We start from the raw sequence: 20,680 nt of genomic DNA, 5'->3' as shown, positions 1-20,680 counted from the left end.
AGTCTGCTGTCCCTCTTTTATTACCAAAACAGGTAATATATATATATATGTGTGTGTGTGTGTGTGTGTGTGTGTGTGTGTGTGTGTGTGTGTGTATGTGTATGTATATATATACTTTTATCTAAGAATGAGTACTTCCTAGAAAAAGTGAAAGCTGACCTGTTTTACATCTGAAGTATAGATGTCCTGGAATCTGTTAGTATGATGGGTCACTTCCTGTCCTCCAACTCTTAGGGAACCAGCAGACTCTTGCTATTATATTAAACTTGTTAGTGCTCACTGGTTAAAGCAATTTTCCCAAGGAGATCTTAAATATTTTAAAGGCGTTTAGTGATCTTTCCCATCTGTTGGCTGAAGTTTGTGGACATAGAACTTTACTAAGATACTGGAACTGGGGGCAATCAGAGCAGTTTTAGTGCATTGCAGCGCCAGTGCTCATTCAAAGGGACAACTTTACTTAAGTCATTTGAGAAATACAGCCTAGAGACAGGATAACTACTGGATCATATGGTTTGCACTTGAATAAATAAATAGTCACATACCCACTTTGGCAACAGCCTGACTTCTACACCACTTCCCATGGAAGGTTCAACCCCTTATGCATTCCTCACTTTGTCTCTCATTCCCAGACTTACCAAAGTGAATGTGGATTCCCCAGAAAATGACAGTACAGGAATGGAATGGAACTGGACAGAAGTTATTATGGAGAAGAGAAAGCTAGGGAAGACAACCAGGTGCTGTAAAGGAGACTATAAGCTTGTTTCCTGATGTTGGCATTTTTTTCCCCTGAAGGAAAACTACAGCAGTCTGGGCTCTGTGGATTGCTCTGCTGATGGTACACCATCAAAGATATAAACAGCAACAATTTGGAAAGTCTTTTCTGAGATACTGAAACTGCTAGGAAATTGCTTTCTAGGGAAAAGTCCCCATGGCAACATAATCTAGGAAGGGTTGATTTCAAAATTTGTGTCTTTCTTGAGCAGAACTGATTATAGTCCCTTTCTGTTTGAATCTGTTTGGGTGCTAGCACTGCTTATGGGAAATCAGAAGAGACCAATGCTGTGGTTAACTCTGTTGGCATTTTTCCAGGCTCACATTAGTAACCAGCTATATATGGACTGTAGAAAATGTTGCAAGTGGTGGTTTAGTTCTCTTAGACACGCTTACCAATTGTGCTTGGTCCACTATTAGTTTGCTGCAGTTCCTGATACACTGCATTTCATCTGTGGGATTGGTATAATCCTACCTGGACACCTTCAAATACTTGTTCCTTTAAGAATCTTTTACACCCATTAGATGCTATTGAACACATTTTTCCTACTTTTACTTCATCTCCTGCATCATGAAGAACCAGAAGCAGAAGCCTTTGCTGGGATGTTTCCTGCCTTGCTTATGATCCAAACAATGAAATGGCCATGTATACAGGAGTTGTGTTTTCACTTAGGAAGCTTCTAGGATTTGTTGAATTTCAAACTCTAACTCCCATGCTAAAAGCTATGAAACCATTGTTTCTGGAACAGATGAGCAGACTTAAGTTATGGTAGATGCAGGACTACCTGCCATATTTCTCAGCTTGCTAACCCTAAACCAATAACGTTCAGAAGGAAGCGACAGGAACAATGTTGAGCATCACAGATGGCTGTCAGGACCAGGAACAAGATTTATACATTATGGATTAGTCTCATTTTTCATTGGTATTCTCTATAAGGCAGAGTTTAAGATACAAAAGGAAACTGTCTAGGCTGTGACCATATGAGTGGTGGAAGGGTTGCACAGATTGGATGCTCCACTTACTGTGCCTCAATAGACCAACTAAGGAATTTTTTAACTGTGAAAGATTCTCAAAACATACTTGTTATTCTGAACTATTCCAATTATCTTTCAGCCTACAGAGAAACTTGGTATAGTGATTTAAAAATATATGGAGGCTTAGACAAGACTGAGGCTCTTTAAAGCCATAAAATAAGTTTATGAACAAGATGTTATCAAGCTTAATTGAGAAATATTTCTTGAGTAGAATAAGTCCAAGATCTGGGGATACAGCTCAGTTAATAGAGCACTTGCCTTGCATGAACAAAGTCTTGGGTTTGGTTTGCATTGCACAAGATCAGGTTCAAAGGCAGTCTCAGCTACATAACTAGTTCAAAGCCAGGTTGGATAATGTGAGATCCTATCTCAAAAATCAAAACCAAACAAAAAGAGGCTCAAAGTGTGTCAGAAACTACTTCTGAATGCTTTACTTTCCAAATTCAGGATAGTACTACTAACACCTTAAACTTAAATATTACAGCTGAGATATTAAGTTGCCTGCTGTATTATATATGATATTTAACCTAAGTCTTTCCTATTATTCCTTTAACACAACATTTTTCTTTTTTTCTTTTTTTTTTTTTGGGAGATGAGGTCTGTGTAGTGCAGGCTGGCCTGAAACTTACGATCTTCCTGCCTCCATTTTCAAAATGCTGGGTTTACAGTTGTGCGTCATGATTCCTGCCTTAACAATTTTCTTATAATGTGGTTTGTTACTGTAGCATTAAAAAAATTAAACTGTATTTGAACAGTAGTTCCAAACTATACAAAGTATATGAAGCCTGGCCCTGAATGAGTTTCTTATTTCTATGCACAACGTGATATATTGCAGTGAATTGTAAATAAAGATGAAATTCTGCCCTTTACTTCACAATGGCTTACCTGCTGTCACCAGATGTCTGCACAAGTTACCCTTCTGTACTGTGAGTGTACATTCTAGATCATTAATTTGGACATTTTTCTCCCATTGAAAGAGAGAAGTTGCTGTTGTTATCTTGTGTCATGGAAATGGCTTCTTAGTCTTTTGTAGCTAAATTTAGATCTTAGAACTCTCACAGGGACCTGAGAACTAAGTGCCTGTCAATGACAATTCTTCATCCCGCCTATATGAATTACAGTGCATTCAAAGGGAAAAAAAAACACACCATTTTAGACAAACACCTAAGAGATTTGCCTACTGTTAAGATCAGGGCTCCACTAATGCTATTGGCTAAGATGAGTTACAGTGAAGGTTCCAAGCACTGGAGGCAGAAGTTGGAAAGTCCCTCTCTAGGAGTCTTTAGGCACTAGGCACTTCCTGACACGTTCCTAGTAAACACAGAATAATACTGCGGATTAAGATAGAATTGAAGGTGACCGTACTGTTAAATGAGGCAAATATTTTTTGATTAACTGATCAGCTCTTTGGAAAGAAGTAGTCAGTAAAATACAGGAAATTGAAAGGCGAGTATACAGGTGTTAAGTGAAGTACATGTATAATATAAATGTTCTTGTGGGCTCCGGAGATGGTTTAGTTGGTACCTGTAGTGCAAGAATGAGGACCTAAGCTTGGATCCCCAGAATCTACGTAAAAAGCTGGTCATGGAGGTATGCATATCTAACCTTAGCACCAGTAATGTGGAGGTTGATAGATTCATGAAGCTCACTGGCCACACAGCCTAATGGGATTAATGAGCTTCAGGCTTTCAAAAGTGAAGAAGGTAGAGAAATATCTTAGCAGTTAACAGCACCTACTGCTTTTGCAGAGGATCTGAGTTAATTTTCTAGCACACACATCAGAAAGCTCACAACTCTCTGTAACTCCAGTCACACAGGGTTATAATGACCTCTTCTAGGCTCTGCAGGCATGTGCACTCTTATATACATACTCTCTCCTTCTCTCCCTCCCCCTCTCTCTTTCTTAAAAATAATATATATATTAACCCCAGTACTCCGGAAGCAGAGACAGGCTGTGAGTTTGAGGCCAGCCTGGTCTACAAGAGCTTCCTTCAGGACAGGCTCCAAAACTACAGAGAAATCCTGTCTTGAAAAACTAAAATAATAATAATAATACATATAAATCTTAAAAAAATAAAGTGGAAGGTGATGGAGGAAAGACACCTGACATCTACCTCTGACCTTAGTATGCATGTGTGAACATGTGTATATACCAACAAAGAATACACTACATACCCACCATCACCACTACCCCCATCACACACACTTAAAATTATTGTGACCACTTGAATGGACTTACCCGAAGAAAGAAAGGAAACTTCCTGCCATAAAAGCCAACCCGGAAGAACTCAGGCTCCAGGCGTTGCTGCTCTATAATATTGTCATAGTAGCTGGCCTCCATTTTCTGTTAACAATAAAGGTGTGGTTGTTATCTAAAGCAAGTTCTCCTAGGCTCAACTAGACATTGTCTGCTAGAGACAGGTCATGGTAATTCAATCTAGGAAACAAGGAAGTAAACCCCTAGATACAGATACTAGCAGCTTCTCCAGGCAACTGCATCATCGAGGAGGAAAGCCCTCTGTCCTTTTTCACTGTCATCTACAAGCCTGCCTACTGCACCCCCTGTGAGGTTGCTCTCCATAGTTTCCCTGGGCATGGACCCAGATCCATGGAGATCTGAGGCCTGAACTTGAGAGGTAAATATTTAACATGATTTGACTGACACTTGCTACACCATCTGATCCTTGACTAGGGCTGCTGGGAGCTGTCTACCAGCAACTCTCACTACCACTGCATGTCAGTCCATCTGCATCCACTCTTATTCACTGGAATTAAGATACTATTAACCACAGTTAGGAAGCCTTAATTGTGAACATCATTGATGTTGGTTCCAATTTAGGAGATTTTAAATTTGAAAAGATAACTAATATTCATGTTTAACATTACAAAGTCATCAAGTTTTTCAGTATGGCTATTCTAGCTTCAAATTTAAGCATCTTTAGTCAGTAGCCCTCAAACATCAGCCAAAAAGGTTACTTTAGAGAATCATGCTCAAATTCTAATCTAGACCAGAGATTTCTGGTCTTAGCTCAAATGCCTTAGCCACAGACAGGGGTGTAGTAGATGATACTCTGAAACCACTATTTTTTCTCTGATGATGAAATAAGAACATATTGTGATTTAGAAGATAGCACTGACTTTACAAAGACTTTCAAAATCCATGGGTCATTTAATGTGATTTTTAAATACTTTGCTCTAAAGAAGGGAGCAAAGACAAAGTGCTTAAATAATTACAAGATGCAGTGGGGAAAGTTCTTACAGTATTAGGTGCTGGTGAGCTATAAAAGCATTTGCTGGCAGCACAAGCCTGATGATCTGGGTTTGCTCTCCAGAACCCATGTAAAGATAAAGGAAAGAATGAACCCCACAAAGTAGTCACCTCACTCCACACATCATGCATGCCTACCTTATATCATGCACACTCACAAATAATAAATTAAAAAAATTTATATATCACTGAACAAAACAAGTTCATGAAAAACTTCTTCATGAAACTAAGTTGTACACATGCACATATGCACGCATGTTCGCGTGCGCACACACACACACACACACACACACACACACACACACACACACACACAGAAATCACTATTCTATCATGTCTTCTTCTTTCCCTGAATACAAGTAGCTTTTAGGGTTCAGATAATAAAGCTACCTATCAGGTATGTGTTTTTGTTCTCCAGTCAGACAGTAAGTATCTTAAGGGCAGAAATCTAGTCTCTGTCCATGGTAATAACCTAAGAGCCTTGGGCATTACTTAAAAATTGATGCCAGAAGCCCAGGAGTCTTTGGTCAGTCATACAGTGGAAGAGACAAAGCTTACCCGAATCCAGCTGAGGCTCTGATAATCATAGAGGCTCTCATATTGACATGCCAGCTCTCTACACAGAGGGATTCCAAACTCCCAGCTCTGGAAAAAAGAGAGGAACAGGGCTTCAGCACCTCAGGCATTCTAGGAATGGTTAAGTCCACACTGAACATATGAAAGACTAAAATAAAAGGCTAGCTCCAACTCATGTATTAAAAGGAACACAATCTTCAAAACCAATTTATATAGAGTAACACACAACACTGTTGTTTTGTAGCTCATGCAGAGCTTTCTAGTTTTTGCTCAAATGTCTTATCTTCTTGATGTGGGATTCCCCTCTGTATGCTGTGAATACCATTAGTTAATAAAAAATCTGCTTTGGGCCAATTGCAGCACAGAATAGGGCAAGGTGGGCATTCCAAGCAGATAGAGGAGGAGAGAGTAGGCAGAGTCAGGGAAATGCCATGTAGCTGCCGCAAGAGCCAGATGCCAGATGCCAGACAGAACCTTACCAGTAGGCCACAACCACGTGATGATACACAGATTAATAGAAATGGTTAAGATATAAGAGCTAGCCAGTAGGAAGCATGAGCTAATAGGCCAAACAGTATTATAATAATACAGTTTCTGTGTTGTTACTTCAGGTCTGAGCATCCAGGAAATGAACAAGCAGCTGCTGCCAACAGCTTCTATGCCTCTCTTGACTGCTTTTAGAAGAGGTACTTCTTAGTGTATTTTGGTCTGCTGTTTTATGTTATCTCTTAAAAATATATTTACTTTTTTGTTGTATTTATTAGTCTATATTAGAAGATAAACTACATAAGGGAGAAAGCTATGCTTATGTACTTTATTTTCAGATGCTAGAACAATAGCAGGTATGATAGCTATTCAGTACTTCTTTAATAAGTTAATAAAGGGATTATGAACCTTTGAATAGGGATCAATTGAGTTAAGAAAAATTATGGCAATCAGGCAGAAAGGAGCTGTCAAAGATCTGGCAGTAGGCCCAGCACTTTTCTTTTATGAAAAGACTATAACTTTAGGCTTCAGATGATCTTTGCCTACTTGGAGAATATATATTGTTCCTGTGATGCAGTTCCTGTTACAGCAAGAGGCCCATCTAACAGGTGCCTGAAGAAGGCTGCAGTGAACTTCATTCTAAGCAACTGTTCATTGCCTTTCTTTTTTTCTTTTTGTGGTGCTGAGGACTGAACCCACCAGGACCCTGTGAAAGCTGGGTAAGTTCTTTACCACTGAACTATACTTTCATCTTCCTCTCAATTATTACTGTATTTTCTTTCTCTTGGGTACTTAGAAACATTACTTTACATGATATTTAATTTAGTTTATTCTTCTCAGATTCCAAATACTAATTCAAACTTATACATGATGAACTTAGATACCCTATCACCAACCTCAGCTATCACAAAGATGTCACACAGTACAGCAGAAGTTGAGGGGCTGATGGTCTTGCTTTCTGACAATTACCTTGCCTTTGTTGAAGTAGTGGATGATCTTCCTACACAGTCCCTCTTTCCGCTGCCACTCAGTCTGGGATGGGTAGTGTAGGAACTCCCGTAGAGGCCTATCTTCCCATTGCAGTAGCTCACAGTAAAGAAGCAGGGTGAATGCAGCCTCTGCAGGGATAGACAGCATAGGGCTCAGGGTTTCCTCTGTGGGCCCCGGAAGAGCTGAGCAAGAATATCAGAGCAAGGCATGGGTAGCACCCATGAGGGGTGCATCCACTGAGACAGTTTGCCTCAGCTAATGGGAGCTCACCAACTCCAACTAGACTAGGAATGAACAAGCATAGCATCAAACTAGTCCCTCTGAATGTGGTTGACAGTTGTATGGCTGGGGCAGACTGAGGGGCCACTGGCAGTGGCACTGGGATTTGTCTCTACTACATGTGCTGGCTTTTTGGGATCCTATTCTCTCTGGATGTATACCTTGCTCAGCATAAATACTGTGGGGAGGGCCTTGGACTTTCCACAAGGCAAAGTGCCTTACCCTCTCAGGATTAGAGGGGGTGGGGTGGGAGGGTGTGTGGAGGGAATGGGAGGAGGAGAGGGAGTGGGAATTTGGATTGGTATTTTTTTAAAGTAATAAAAAAAAGAAAGAAAAAAACAGCAACAACAAAAAGAACAGAGCTTGGTCACAGGAGAAAAGATGGCTCTTTAGGGGACTATGGTACAATCACACAGAACATCCATGCATGCATCCTTCCTCTTCATTCAGAGATGCTCTCAGTAAACACATCATGACAGGCACTTTGCATAGACTGTAGACATAAAGGAAAGGCTCACATCTGTCCTGTCAAGAAGATTAATGCTGTCCACACTCTGTATTGGGAGCTCAGTGTAAGAGCTGGCGTGCAGTTGCAGAGGAGCCAGATCTACCAGTGAGCTCTAGAAATTCCAGGATTAAGGAGGCATTCCTTTGCCACAATCTTGGTTACTTTCAGCTTTGTTAAGACATAAGCAAACTTATATTTCTGAGGAGTGACAGAACTTTAAATGTTCTGAACCTGCTGCACAAGCATTTGGAAGTTACTCTCGAGTCCTCAGAGACATGGAGAGGAACAGAGGTGAGTGGAACAGTCCCAGACAGTAGAGGACATGTATGGAACACATGTCAGGAAGAAGGAGTGAGGGACCCGGCACTGCTGAGATCTGGCAGATATCATTCTGAAGCCTTTCTCTGTATAGTCCCCATGTCTGTCCTAATGGGAAGACACAGTTCTTTCCTTTCTCTGACTCACCTGTGTAGTTTTCAGCCTGTAAGTGCATGTCACAAAGCTTATGGATGTATCGGATATACATTTCCTCTTTGTTAATCTCAGATTTGTAAAAGTTCTGTAAGAGAATGAAATATATTTAAGATGCAAGAGTCTATCCCCTTTGAAGGTCATTTCCAAGCTCCAGTCAGCCAGCAAAAACCCTGGCTTTGTCATCAGGAGGGGAGGAGGAAGAACTTGTGTCCTCTCACCATTAGGTTAACAGTGCAGCCAATCTTCTTGTTCTCTGTTTCTTCTCCTTTCATGCAGTCCCTGAAAGAGAGAACATAGATGTGACCCTGATATGAAGTGGTATCTCCTGGGACAATACATAAAACAGCAGCATTACTGGACTATCAGCATGGTCAGTTCTGAAAGTAGAATGCCTTTGAATAGGAAGTCCTTCAACAGAAGAGGACTGTATTGTAAGACCTTTCTCAGCTTTGTACCCAATCCTGGGGTTAAAAGATCTCTGTAGAACTCCTTGTTCTGGTTGCAGAGTATATAGTCCAGATGTATCCTCAAGGTATTAAGTGCCCCTTACCAATCTCCTTAGTACAGAGGGATTTGTCTGTAAGGCAGATGGCCAAATTCTCAAGTTCCCAGGGAGGCAGAGAGTTATTCTTAGGGGGCAAGTTTCATATTATAGGAAAATGTGAACTAGAAGCCACACCTTAGTCTAGAATTCATATAAAGTTAAGATATTACTGTCAAAGCTGAAGAGGACTTCTTAGAAGTTTGGCCAGTCTAAAAATAGGACTCACACCAAAGGTTCAAGTCATGCAGGACCACAACTTACTAGAAAAAATTAAGATTTTATATATAGCTTCTATCTAAATGTCATATATACATATATATATATATATTACACACATATACTGTCAATAACTGTTTAAGTTCTTGGGTAAAGGAAAAGATTTTCTTGATTTTGGCATAGTCTCCCCTGCAAGCTCATTTGATTGATCATTATTTACTGTGTACCTGTCAGAGATAAGCAGAGTACCAGAAGAAAGTTTAAGTATCCTGATTCAAGGAGTTGGCTCTTTTCTGTCAAACTGAGTCAGAGAGATGGCAAATGAAGCATACTCAGAAAGCCGGGTGAGCTCTTGGTATGGGAAAGCCTCTCTGATGGTTTGGACTGGGGAGTTATTCTAAGTAAATGACACAGTGTAAAGAAACCTGAAGGGAAGAGATCAATGAAGAAGAAAATGGATGATGATCTAGAGCACAACCTTTGAATCAGCTACAACTTGGCTCAACTTTGGCAACAGAACTTTTCACGTGTACTTTTTCATTGATAACTGCAAGAGTAATCCTTCAGGGATGCAAATGAGATTAGAGGCAATGCATACACAACACTACACTAACATGGTAGTTTTTCTTCTTTCTTTCTCTTCTTCTTCTTCTTCTTCTTCTTCTTCTTCTTCTTCTTCTTCTTCTTCTTCTTCTTCTTCTTCTTCTTCTTCTTCTTCTTCCTTCTTCTTCCTTCTTCTTCCTTCTTCTTCTCCTTTTTTTAGTAGAACCATCACAAAAATCATGGTGTTTTTCTTCACGTTCACTAGGAGCAATACTTGGGAGCTAGAAAGCAGTGTGTGAACACTGGGGACTGGAAGGACATAGGGCAAAGACCCGTTCATGTTGAAGACATGTAAAAGATTGTGTACTTGTTTTACAGATACCATACTGAGACAAGACATGGAGAATGAAATTAGTTCTGGCCATGAGTTTCATTTGTTTATAGAAGAAAGAAAGAAAATCAGTCAGTTAAAAAAAGGTCTTTAAGTCTAAGGGACTGATTTTGGGTCTTTCAGATAGATGGTGGTGAGTATTAACAACGTTCAGTAAATATTGCAATAAGAGAAAGATATAGCTGGGTGGTAGTGGCGCACACCTTTAATCCCAGTACTCAGGAGGCAGAGGCAGGCAGATCTCTGTGAGTTCCAGGACAGCCTGGTCTACAGAGGGAGTGCCAGGACAAGCTCTAAAGCTACACAGAGAAACCTTGTCTCGAAAACCCAGAGAGAGAGGGGGCAGGAGGGAGGAAAGAGAGCAAGCTTTAGCCCACATCTCTTTTCTGTCTGATGGCAGGTACAGGAGAAGGCTGGGACCTGATATGTAAGAAGGAAGCCTTTTGCTTTAAAAATGGCTGACAAAGGCCATCTTTGACCTTTTAAGGCGCTAGTAAAATAGACAGAAGCTTGCACAAACCCTGTGCTGCAGAAAAGAGGGGATGTTTGGGATAGGAATTCCATTTCCATGGTGAAGTCAATGTACTGACATCTGAGTATTCTGAATGGCAGTGCTTTCTTCTTTAGAAGTAACTGGAGAAAGTCTGAGCATCCTATTTCTTAACCCAGGGGTTTGTACATCTGTGGCATTATGGCTTGGGATTGGTTTTATTCCTTTATCGTCCTATTTATTCTCATCTTTTTGACTTCCAGAAAATATTCTTAGCGACTATCTAAGACCTACTGAGAGCATAATTAAGACTTTAGAGCAATTCAGCAGTCATGACAGGACTAGGAAAGTAGGCTTTCACAAAACAATTCTAATTCCACATGAATTCTCAGGCTGAACATAACAGAGATCCCAGAATTCACAAACCATTTCCTCTAATCTGTTCCCATGGCTAGGATTAGGGGACAGGAATAGACTTTAACAAGAGAATATAGGTGTGAGAAAAAGGGTGTCCCCAGTCCACGGAGAAGCAAATGAAAATTGTCCTTGGTCATGTTTTGGTACCAGGTGACATTTCCTCGTTTATCTCCCAATGGCTGAGGAACTACAGCGGCTCCTCAGCTTGCTCTGGAGACAGTTTTCTTCCCTTCTTGCTGTGTCTACTACTCTGAGCTCTGACTTTTCTAGATGGAAGGGCATATGGCAGATGACTCTGGGATGCCTTTTGGGTACATTCAATCTTGGGGGGATCTCAAGAAGCTCTAACTTATACCTGAGGAGAGGTATTCTGCTACTGGTCAGACGATCCCTAACAACCCATGGCACCAGAACAGTCTCCCTATGCTATGACATAGTATAGTGGTTTTTGTTTTTGTTTTGTTTTTTAAAAACATGGTCTTGCTATGTAGGCCAGGGTAGCTTTAAATTCATGCTCTTTCTGCCTCCCCAGCGCTGTGACTACAGCTGTGCAGCACCATGCCTAGTTCTCACATTTGTTTGTTTTTAAAGATGAGGCCTCACTATATAGGCCTGCCTTGCCTGAAACTCCAATGTAGACCAGACTGGCCTGGAATTCAGAGATTTATCTGCCTCTGCCTCTTGAGTGTTGGGGTGAAAGGCATGTTCCACCATACCTAGCAGGGTTTTATTTTGTTCTTTTGTTTTTGTTATGTTTTGCTTTTTCAAGGTAGGATTTCTCTGTGTAACAGCCCTAGCTGCCCTGGAACTCATTCCGTAGATCAAGCCGTAGATTCTCCTGCCTCTGCCTCCTGAGTGCAGGGATTAAAAGGGTACACTAGCACCACCTGGCTGGCAGTTGCTGTTTTAATACTTATGTATTTTTATGTGTCTGAGTGTTTTGCCTGCCTATATGTACATGTATCATGCGTGTAGCTGGTACTCACAGAAGGCAGAAGTGGGCATTGGATATTGTTGACTTGGAGTTAGAGCTAGGTATAAGTTGTCATGTGGGTACTGGGAACTGAAAGCAGGCCTTCTGCAAGAGCATCAAGTACTCTTAACTCATGAGCCATTTCTCCAGTCCCCGGTGCACTCTTAAGTTTTAAAGTCAAGAGAATATCCGTGTAGAAGAGAATACTTTATTAGAGGAGAGTTTACAAAGGTTTCAAACTAAGAAAATACCTGTAGTCCAGAAGGCGTTCCATGAGGCGGGTGACTGAGGTAACAAAGGAAATGCCAGTCTCACGCCATGTTTCCTGTTCAACCTTCTCCAGAAGGCTGTTGGAAGAAGACAACATAATTCATGAGCCTTCCCTGGTGACAACAGTGAGGGCCAAGAACCTGTGGAGGCTGTGAGACATCTGGAGACAGGAGACTTGCCACACTGTAGTCTTACCTGGGGTAGGGCCCAAACAGCTGGGTTCTACTCCATGCAGCAGAAAGCAAAGACAAGGATATTATTGAACTGGCAGCAACAAATAAACATATCTCCCATTTCCCTGTTCATGTTCCTAAAGATGTCACTGAGGCGGAGGTGAGAGGCATATGCTGTAAGGTCTATTCTAAGGAACACATGAGCTAAGAGACATGGTGAGATGCATAACTGTGTCTATTGTTCAGAGTCATTTTCAGTAAACACATAAAACTACCCCTTCTCATAAATCAAAGATCCCCACAAGCCTCAGGGGCCCAATATGAGGGACAGAGAACAAATTCGGGAGCTATACTCTGTCATCGCCTTGGTCAAGGGAAGCTTCCAAAAAACACGTGATAAAGACAAAACCTTAATGGACAGGTCATTTAAAAAATCAGATAGCACCATACTTCTGTCACTCTGAGGCAGCTTTTGGTTTGTCCAAGAATATTCAAACTCCCTGGCTTTAAGGTAGGCTGACATCCCATATGCGTCTTCCAGGAGGGGATGACCTGCATTGTTTCCTCTTGCTCTAGTAAGGAGCTTAGGTCTGGATCTCACCCCACACAACTCTATCTATGATTCCTTAAAAGCACGTTTCTCGTTCTGCCTTCTAAAGAGTTATCTTGAGTTGGCTGACCAAGGACTGGGGACCAGCCCTGGGGACGCAAACAGCTTGACTGCTGTTACACCTTTTGTCTACATTCACTGCTCCCTGTTCAGAACAGATACCTGGGCCAGAGGTTCAGGGAAAGAGAGGCTTTCTGTGATCACGTTGCTCTAGCATTAACTTGTGTGGACGGGACACTGCACTACTTCCTAACTGTTCCCTGGACATTGGGAAGAGGTGCTCTATGAGCACACAAGCATGGGAAGTGCTGATTACTACCTTGCTCCTTTAACTGAATCTTTTTTTTTTTTTTAAAAAGTACCTGGAGGGACAGCCGTGGGTGCTGGGAACCGAACTCTTATATTTTTGGTTGTGAGCCTAGCCTTTTAACGGCTGAGCCATCCCTTCAGGCCTAACTGAATCTTTTCTAAATTAGTCTACACACATTTTTATCACCCCAAAACCTACAAACATCACCCCAAGTTAAAACTATGAAAGGCTGCTCCATGGTATCAGTAGATCTCAGGTCTCAAACTGACTTTAAAAGCATTTACAAACACAATTTGGAGAGGTAATTAGTTAATTGTGAGTTATTTTTATACTTTTTTCTTTGTAATAAAGTCATTTGCTAGTAGCCAACAAAGAGAATTCAATGTCTTTCTTCCACAACTGGAAACACTTGTTAAAAGAGATACACTGGAAGATGAATACATTTCATCAGACATTTCAAATAAAATTCTTATGACTCATCAAGGAACAAAGCAGACATAGTGACCAGAAAGAATTCCCCTCTTGAAACTGTAGCTGTTGGTCCTCCTTCAGAAGTGCCTTTTGCTGGTAAGCTGTGCCAGCATTTCCTTGAGCCCAGTCTCACAACTTCTAAGAAGAAGGGGAGGACAATCCCCACGCTGCAGCCCTTGCAAGTGTGTTGTCAGCATCAAGTCTACAAGTCAACTTACGAAGTTTTTGAAGTTTAAAATGTTTAAAATTACTGGTAGTGCCTATAAATTTTGTTAAATTTGACATTTTGATATGATAAGATTAATAGAGTACACACAGAAATTATGTTATGAAACAATTATATTTTAATTAAACGTACTAATTTTCTATGATTAAGTCTATATTATTGATCTGACATAGCCAATGGTACTTTTGCAGTAACTGCTAATATAAATAACTCAGATTCTTAAATACATTTTATACACTGCAAATTCTAAGTAATGTCTCATGAGGCCTGATGGCCTTTATCAACTTAAAAAAGAAGTTATTAAAATGATAGGTCTGTCCTCCTGAATATTAACCTTCATCAAGCGATGAAAGGAGACAGAGACAGAGACCCACTTTGGAGCACCGGACAGAAATCTCAAGGTCCAAATCAGGAGCAGAAGGAGAGAGAGTACGAGCATGGAACTCAGGACCGCGAGGGGTGCACCCACACACTGAGACAATGGGGATGTTCTACTGGGAACTCACCAAGGCCAGCTGGTCTGGGTCTGAAAAAACCTGGGATAAAACCGGACTCGCTGAACATAGCGGACAATGAGGACTACTGAGAACTCAAGAACAATGGCAGTGGGTTTTTGATCCTACTGCATGTACTGGCTTTGTGGGAGCCTAGGCAGTTTGGAGGCTCACCTTACTAGACCTGGATAGACTAGACCCTGATAGCTCTATGGGCTGACAAGGGAGGGGAACTTGATTGGGGGAGGGGGAGGGAAATGGGAGGTAGTGGTGGGGAAAAGACAGAAATCTTTAATAAATAAATAAACGGAGGAAAAAAAATAAAGCAAGGATTTGCTAGCTAACTCATAAAAAAAAGAGATAGGTCTGAGAGAACTTTGGTATCATTTGGTATAGGCAGATCATTTTATATAAAGGAAAATGGCCTAGAGAGTTGTGCGGCTTATTCAATAACCTGGGCAGTGTTTATCAAGCTGCAATATTTCCTGGAAGAGAATGCATAATTTGCCTCCCAGAAATTCCAGAACTGAACCCTAAACTGAATAGTCCCTAGGGCTATTCGTCCGCCAGGATGTAGGGAATGCTATGAAGCTATACAATGGTGTCTTGTAGCAAACCCAAGAGCTGAAATTATTCATGGCTTCATCCATCTTCAGTTAACCATGACAATCCCTAAGAGTGCTTTCTTTCTTCTTTTTTTTGGTTTTGTGTTTTTCGAGACAAGGTTTCTCTGTGTGTAGCCTTGGCTGTCCTGAAACTTGGTCTGCAGACCAGGCTTGGCCTCAAACTCACAGAGATCTCTGCCTTCCATGTGCTGGGATTAAAGCCACCAACACCAGGTTAACACCAACACCATACACCCAGAGCGGAGGACTGAGCCCAGTACCACTGAGCTAAACCCCTAACCCCACTTGATTTCTTATAGATAGTGACTACTGCCACCACCAGAGAAAATAACTGGGTCTCTCCTGGCACCCAGCCTCTGAAGTCTATCCAGTGAAGGCCTCGTCTCTACCCTTCACTGGCCCACACTGCCCCTTCTCCCAACATGGGGCTTTTGGGGAAGGAGCAGCTTACAGCAGGCTGAAGAGTTCCCTGTAGCTCTCATCACCTTTCCCTTCTGACACCATGCTGTCCAGCTTGTCAATCAGCTCAGCCTCCACCTAGAAGGAAGCAGAGACTTCATAAGCTCAAATAAGCTCAGAGAGAGAAAGAAAATTTCCAGTCTCATGCCTATGTAAGGATCATGGAAAACTAATATATATATATATATATATATATATATATATATATATATATATATATATATATATATATATATATATAATCATAGTTACAAGTAAATCCCAGCAAAGACAGGGTCTGGCCCATGTATTAGGAAAAACCTTGTCTTCTGAACCAGAGACTAGACGGCCCAGGGACCTATAGTAAAGCTGTTCTAGCAATAAAATGACTCCTAATGGCATTCTGCTACACTCATAGGTCAGGGTCTTGCTCAGCATCAGTGAAGCTTCCGCCTGCAGCAGACGGGAACAAATATGGAGACCACAGTCAGACATCATACAGAGAGTGACAGATCTTTGAATCCTCAGCCCTAAATGGATATCTCCATCAAATCCTTCCCCTTGAAGACCAGGGAACTTCTGGAAGAGGATGAAGGACACCAAGAAAACAAGGCTCTCTAACTAAATCAACAGGATCCACACACATATGAACTCACAGAGACTGAGGCAGCAAGTACAGTGCCTGCATTGGTCTGTACCATGTTCTCTGCATATATATTATGGCTTCCAGTTTAGTGTTTTCATGGGACTCCTGATGTGTGAACGAGTGGGTCTCTGATTCTTCTGCCTTCTCTTGGTCTCTCTTTTCCTTCTGTTTGCTTGTCTTGTCCAACTGTAATGTGTTAGTTTTTGTTTTACCTTATTACAGCTTATTTCACCTTATTTTATTGATAAACCTTAGAAACCTATTATTTTCTAATAAGAGACAGAATTGGAGTGGGTCCAGATGGGAAGGTAAACCATCGTCAGGATATAGTATGTGAGAAAAAAATCTATTAGCAACAAAAGGAAAATAAACAAACTTGGCACCTTGCTTAGGAAGGCTTTTCATTCTGACTTATGTATGTAAATGTTTCAGATAACCATTTCCTATCTAAGAGCTAAAGATAAAGACTCCTTCAGAAAAAAATATTTCAGATCTAAAAGAGAGAGGCCTTCATCAAATGTTCCTCTTTTTAAGATACAGTATTTCTAGGACTTACCACTGGGCAGGGAACCCTGACTGCTCTTTGGACGGGAGAGGGAGGGGGAGAGGAGTGGGGGGAGGGGGAGAAGGGTGGGAGGAGGGAGAGAAGAGTGGGAGGAGGGGGAGGGAAATGGGAGGCTAGGAGGAGGTGGAAATTTTTTTTATTCTCCTTTTATCAATAAAAAAAGATACAGTATTTTTATTAATCTTCTGAGAATTTCTTATTCACATACAATTTATTTTGATCATATTCACCTTTCCACTCTGTCCCCTAAGAACTTCTGGATCCATCCCTTAGGTCCCTCCCTTAAATAACCCATTAAACCCAATGTGCTACTCATATATGTATGGATGTGGGGTCATCCTCTGGAGCACAGGTGACCTATCAGGCTACATTTTTTTTGTTTGTTTTTTGAGGCAGGGTTTCTCTGTGTAGCCTTGGCTGTCCTGCAACTCACTCTGTAGACCAGGATGGCCTCAAACTCAGAATCTGCCTGCCTCAGTGCAACATGAATTCTAATTGTTCTTAATAAAAACTCAGAATCAGATAGAGAGGTGAAAACTGAGAGATCAGAGAAGCAGAGCAGCCAGACACTAGAGTTCTTACCTCTACCAATGCTCAGACCAAAAGGACAATCCTGTCCTCAGACTGCATACTCAGACTGACTGCTGCTCAGACTGCAATGAGCTCCTGTCTCTTTTGCCTTCTATTCCTCTCTCCACCCAGTCATATCACTCTTATTGCCACCTCCCTATTGCTGGGATTAAAGGCCCGTGACTCCCAAGTATTGGGATTACAGGTGTGAGCCACCACTGCCTGGCCCTGTTCCTCTTTGAGGCTGGATCAACCTAGTGTAGCCCAGAGTGGCCTGAACTCATAAAGATCCATTAGCCTCTGTCTCCTGAGTGCAGGGATTGAAGGTGTGTGCTACCACTTCTGGCCCCTAGTGGCTTAGCTCTGCACTCTGATCTTCAAGCAAACTTTATTTGTTAAAACACAAACAAAATATCACTACACCTCTGCCTCCGGAATTAAAGGAGAATGTGCCCTTCAACCCCACCAGGGCTCTAGGCTACACCCTTAAAGTAAACAGACTCTCCCTTTTCTAGCAGCCACCAACCAATAGTTCCTCAGCTAGGGAGTGCGACTCAGACTCATAAGCCACTTCCTCTTCCATGTTGGAAAATTGACAGGCTTGATCTTATATTATATAGGTCTTGTGTAGACAGCCATTGATGCTGTGAGTTCATGAATGTAACAGGCCTATCATGCCCAGTCTTCCCTGACACCTGACTTACAATTTTTCTGCAATGCTCCCAAATCCCCCCTCCCCTCTCTCTCTCTCGCCTTGGTTGTCATAGATCTACTCTGTAGACAGGGTGGTCTCGGATTCACAGAGATCCATTTGCTTCTGCCTCCTCAGTGCTGGGATTAAAAGTGTATGCCACCACCACCCAGCTGTTCATATATTTTTTAATATTTATAATTTTGTGTGTGATTGGGATTTATAGGTGGAGGTTAGAGAACAACCTGCAAGGAGTCAGTTCTCTCTTTCTACTGTGTGGGTCCTGGAAACCTTTAGACTATCTGAGCAATTCTACTGGCTTCAAATATTTCTTGGTTTTAAATATCCATTCAAGCCTTAGTTCCAGCAATTGGGAGTCAGAGGCAGTAATATTTTTGTGAGCGTTCCAGTCCAGCTTGTTCTACAAAGGAAGTTTCAGGATAGCCAGGACTATACAAAGAAACCTTGTCTCGAAAAAGCAGGCAAGCAAGCAAGCAAACAAACCAAAATTCACTCAAAGTAATTTACATAGACTATATTTACAGATCTGGAGAATAGGAACACAATTGAGGAATCCAGTAACCCAGGGCAGGGCCCAGTCACAGGGCACTGACAAAAAGTAAAGCCTTTTATCCTGAAAGTTTTTGAAGGAAATAAAGCTCATTCAAACTCAAATAATGTCAACCTCAGTAGAACAAGGGTGAACCATGCAACAAGCTTCTTTCCTTGACTGGAAGACCATATGATTGAATTATAACTAAAAATAGTCTGATGAGTCTAGAAGCCAACATTTCTCACTCCTAATCCAGAGCCATGTTTAACTCTAATTCAGTGAGGTGGCTACAAACTCCCTATGAAAATGGCCTGATACTAACAATTAATCTCTTTTCATATACAGAGGTAGTTAGTATGGGCTAGAACAGAGCAAAAGCAGGGAGGAAGCCTGCAGCAGCAGAGAAACAAAGGGTACCAATATGCTTCAGCGGTCCATTGGGGTCCAAAATGTTTGTAGACTGGGTCCCTGGGTCAGTAGCCTTATTTTCACCACAGATCTTGTTAAAAATCCAGTATTTAGGTCTGTCTAAATCCAAAGGTCTAGAAACTCAGGGTGGGGGTAAAAGTCCACAAATTTGTTATAAGAAGCCTTAGACACATTCACCTATTAAAACTTCTGTATCAGGCAACAAAACTAATGACAGAAGGCTATGGAGATATTATTATCTCCGCAGAACTGATAGGGACACTTTGCTCTCCATTTGACAATCATCCTGTGACATAACAAGCTACAGAGTTCTGGATATATACCTTTCCAAATTCAGATCTCCTTATCTGTGACATAGTTGTCGTGGTAACATTCCTTTATAGTGTCACTATGTCCTGGCTTTTGGGAAATGCTCAATAATATTAGTTTTTATTGTTATCCTCCCAACCCACCATGTGCCAAGGGCCACAGTGAGCTCTGAGAAATAAAATGCACAATCATTCTGGTTCCTGGGGCACTATCATTTAGTAAGTGGGACAGAGGCAATGGCAACTAGAGTTCAGCACGGTAAGGCTCAGATACAGCTCACACAGAAACACTAGTTTGAGTTTTGAGATCTCAACAAAGAGCCAAGTTTCAAGAAATAGTGCTATAAAAACTTAATTGTTTTTATTCTTTGTGCTGGTTATATTTATGCCAACTTTACATGAACTAGAATTATTTGGGAAGTGGGACCTCAAATGAGAAAATGACTCCATCAGATTGGCCTGTAGGCAAATCTTGGGGCCATTTTCTTAAGACTGATGTGGGAAAGTTCACTATATGCAGTATCATCCTCGAGTATCCTAGGCTGTATAAGAAAGCAAGCTGAGGTCCTTGGATGTGTAAGAAAGCAAACTGAGTAAGTCCTGGGGAAAAAGCCAGTAAGGAGAACCCCTCCATGATCTCTGATTCAGTTCCTGCCTTGCTTCATTAAGTTCCTACCTTGGCTTCCTCCAGTGATGGACTATGATTAGAATGTGTAAATCAAAACCACTCTTTCCAAGATGCCTCTGATCAATGTATCTTTAGTACAGCAATAGGAAGCAAACTAAGATATTCTTTGACACAGTGATCCTAGGTTGAGAAATCTACCTAAGAAAAGAACAGAGGAGGAGTAAAGTGGTAAAGTGCTTGCTGTGCAAGCATGATGCTCTGAGATCCACTCCAGAACTATGTAAAGAGCTGGGTGAGGTGGAGAACAATGGCAGTCACTGGGGCTTCCTTGCTGGCCAGCTGAGACTATTCAGTGAGCTCCAGGTCAGTGAGATTTCTTACTCTGTCTCTAATCAACCAACCAACCAACCAACCAACCAACCAACCAACCAACCAACCAACCAACCAACCAAGGTATATGGCTCCTGAGGAATCACATTTGAAGTTGACCTTTGGTTTCCACATGGATGTGTGCCCACCTGACATGCATTTACATATACTCACACAAAGGAAAAATGGAATAGATGCTTTTGACAATTTTAACCACAAAAATTTGAAATGAATCTAAGTTACTAAGAACTTGACTAAATACACTATAATGGAAGAACTCTAAAGATATAGCGGGGTACAGAGGAGCAGTAAGTGACACAGAGGCAGTCATGGCAAGTTGTT

The 20,680-nt window shown here is 41.4% G+C and overlaps 1 protein-coding gene across 5 annotated transcripts in view; it reads right to left on the bottom strand.

Moving 5' to 3' along the window:
- Window positions 1-20,680, bottom strand: part of Dock3 (dedicator of cytokinesis 3) — a 364,288-nt gene that overhangs the window by 30,707 nt on the left and 312,901 nt on the right. For all 5 annotated transcript variants that reach the window (XM_075964736.1, XM_075964739.1, XM_075964737.1 and 2 more), the window contains exons 33-40: window positions 15,593-15,678; window positions 12,427-12,453; window positions 12,213-12,308; window positions 8,606-8,666; window positions 8,379-8,472; window positions 7,106-7,254; window positions 5,633-5,719; window positions 4,046-4,150 (exon numbers count right to left, since the gene is read on the bottom strand). In XM_075964736.1, the coding sequence (XP_075820851.1) occupies window positions 4,046-4,150; window positions 5,633-5,719; window positions 7,106-7,254; window positions 8,379-8,472; window positions 8,606-8,666; window positions 12,213-12,308; window positions 12,427-12,453; window positions 15,593-15,678 (705 nt within the window). The remainder of the gene's footprint in view (window positions 1-4,045; window positions 4,151-5,632; window positions 5,720-7,105; window positions 7,255-8,378; window positions 8,473-8,605; window positions 8,667-12,212; window positions 12,309-12,426; window positions 12,454-15,592; window positions 15,679-20,680) is intronic.

Source organism: Microtus pennsylvanicus, chromosome 3 (assembly GCF_037038515.1).
Source record: "Microtus pennsylvanicus isolate mMicPen1 chromosome 3, mMicPen1.hap1, whole genome shotgun sequence".
In the NCBI taxonomy this organism is placed as follows: Eukaryota; Metazoa; Chordata; class Mammalia; order Rodentia; family Cricetidae; genus Microtus; species Microtus pennsylvanicus.
The sequence above is the reverse complement of the archived record's forward strand: the minus strand, read 5'-3'. Positions and strand labels throughout refer to the sequence as shown.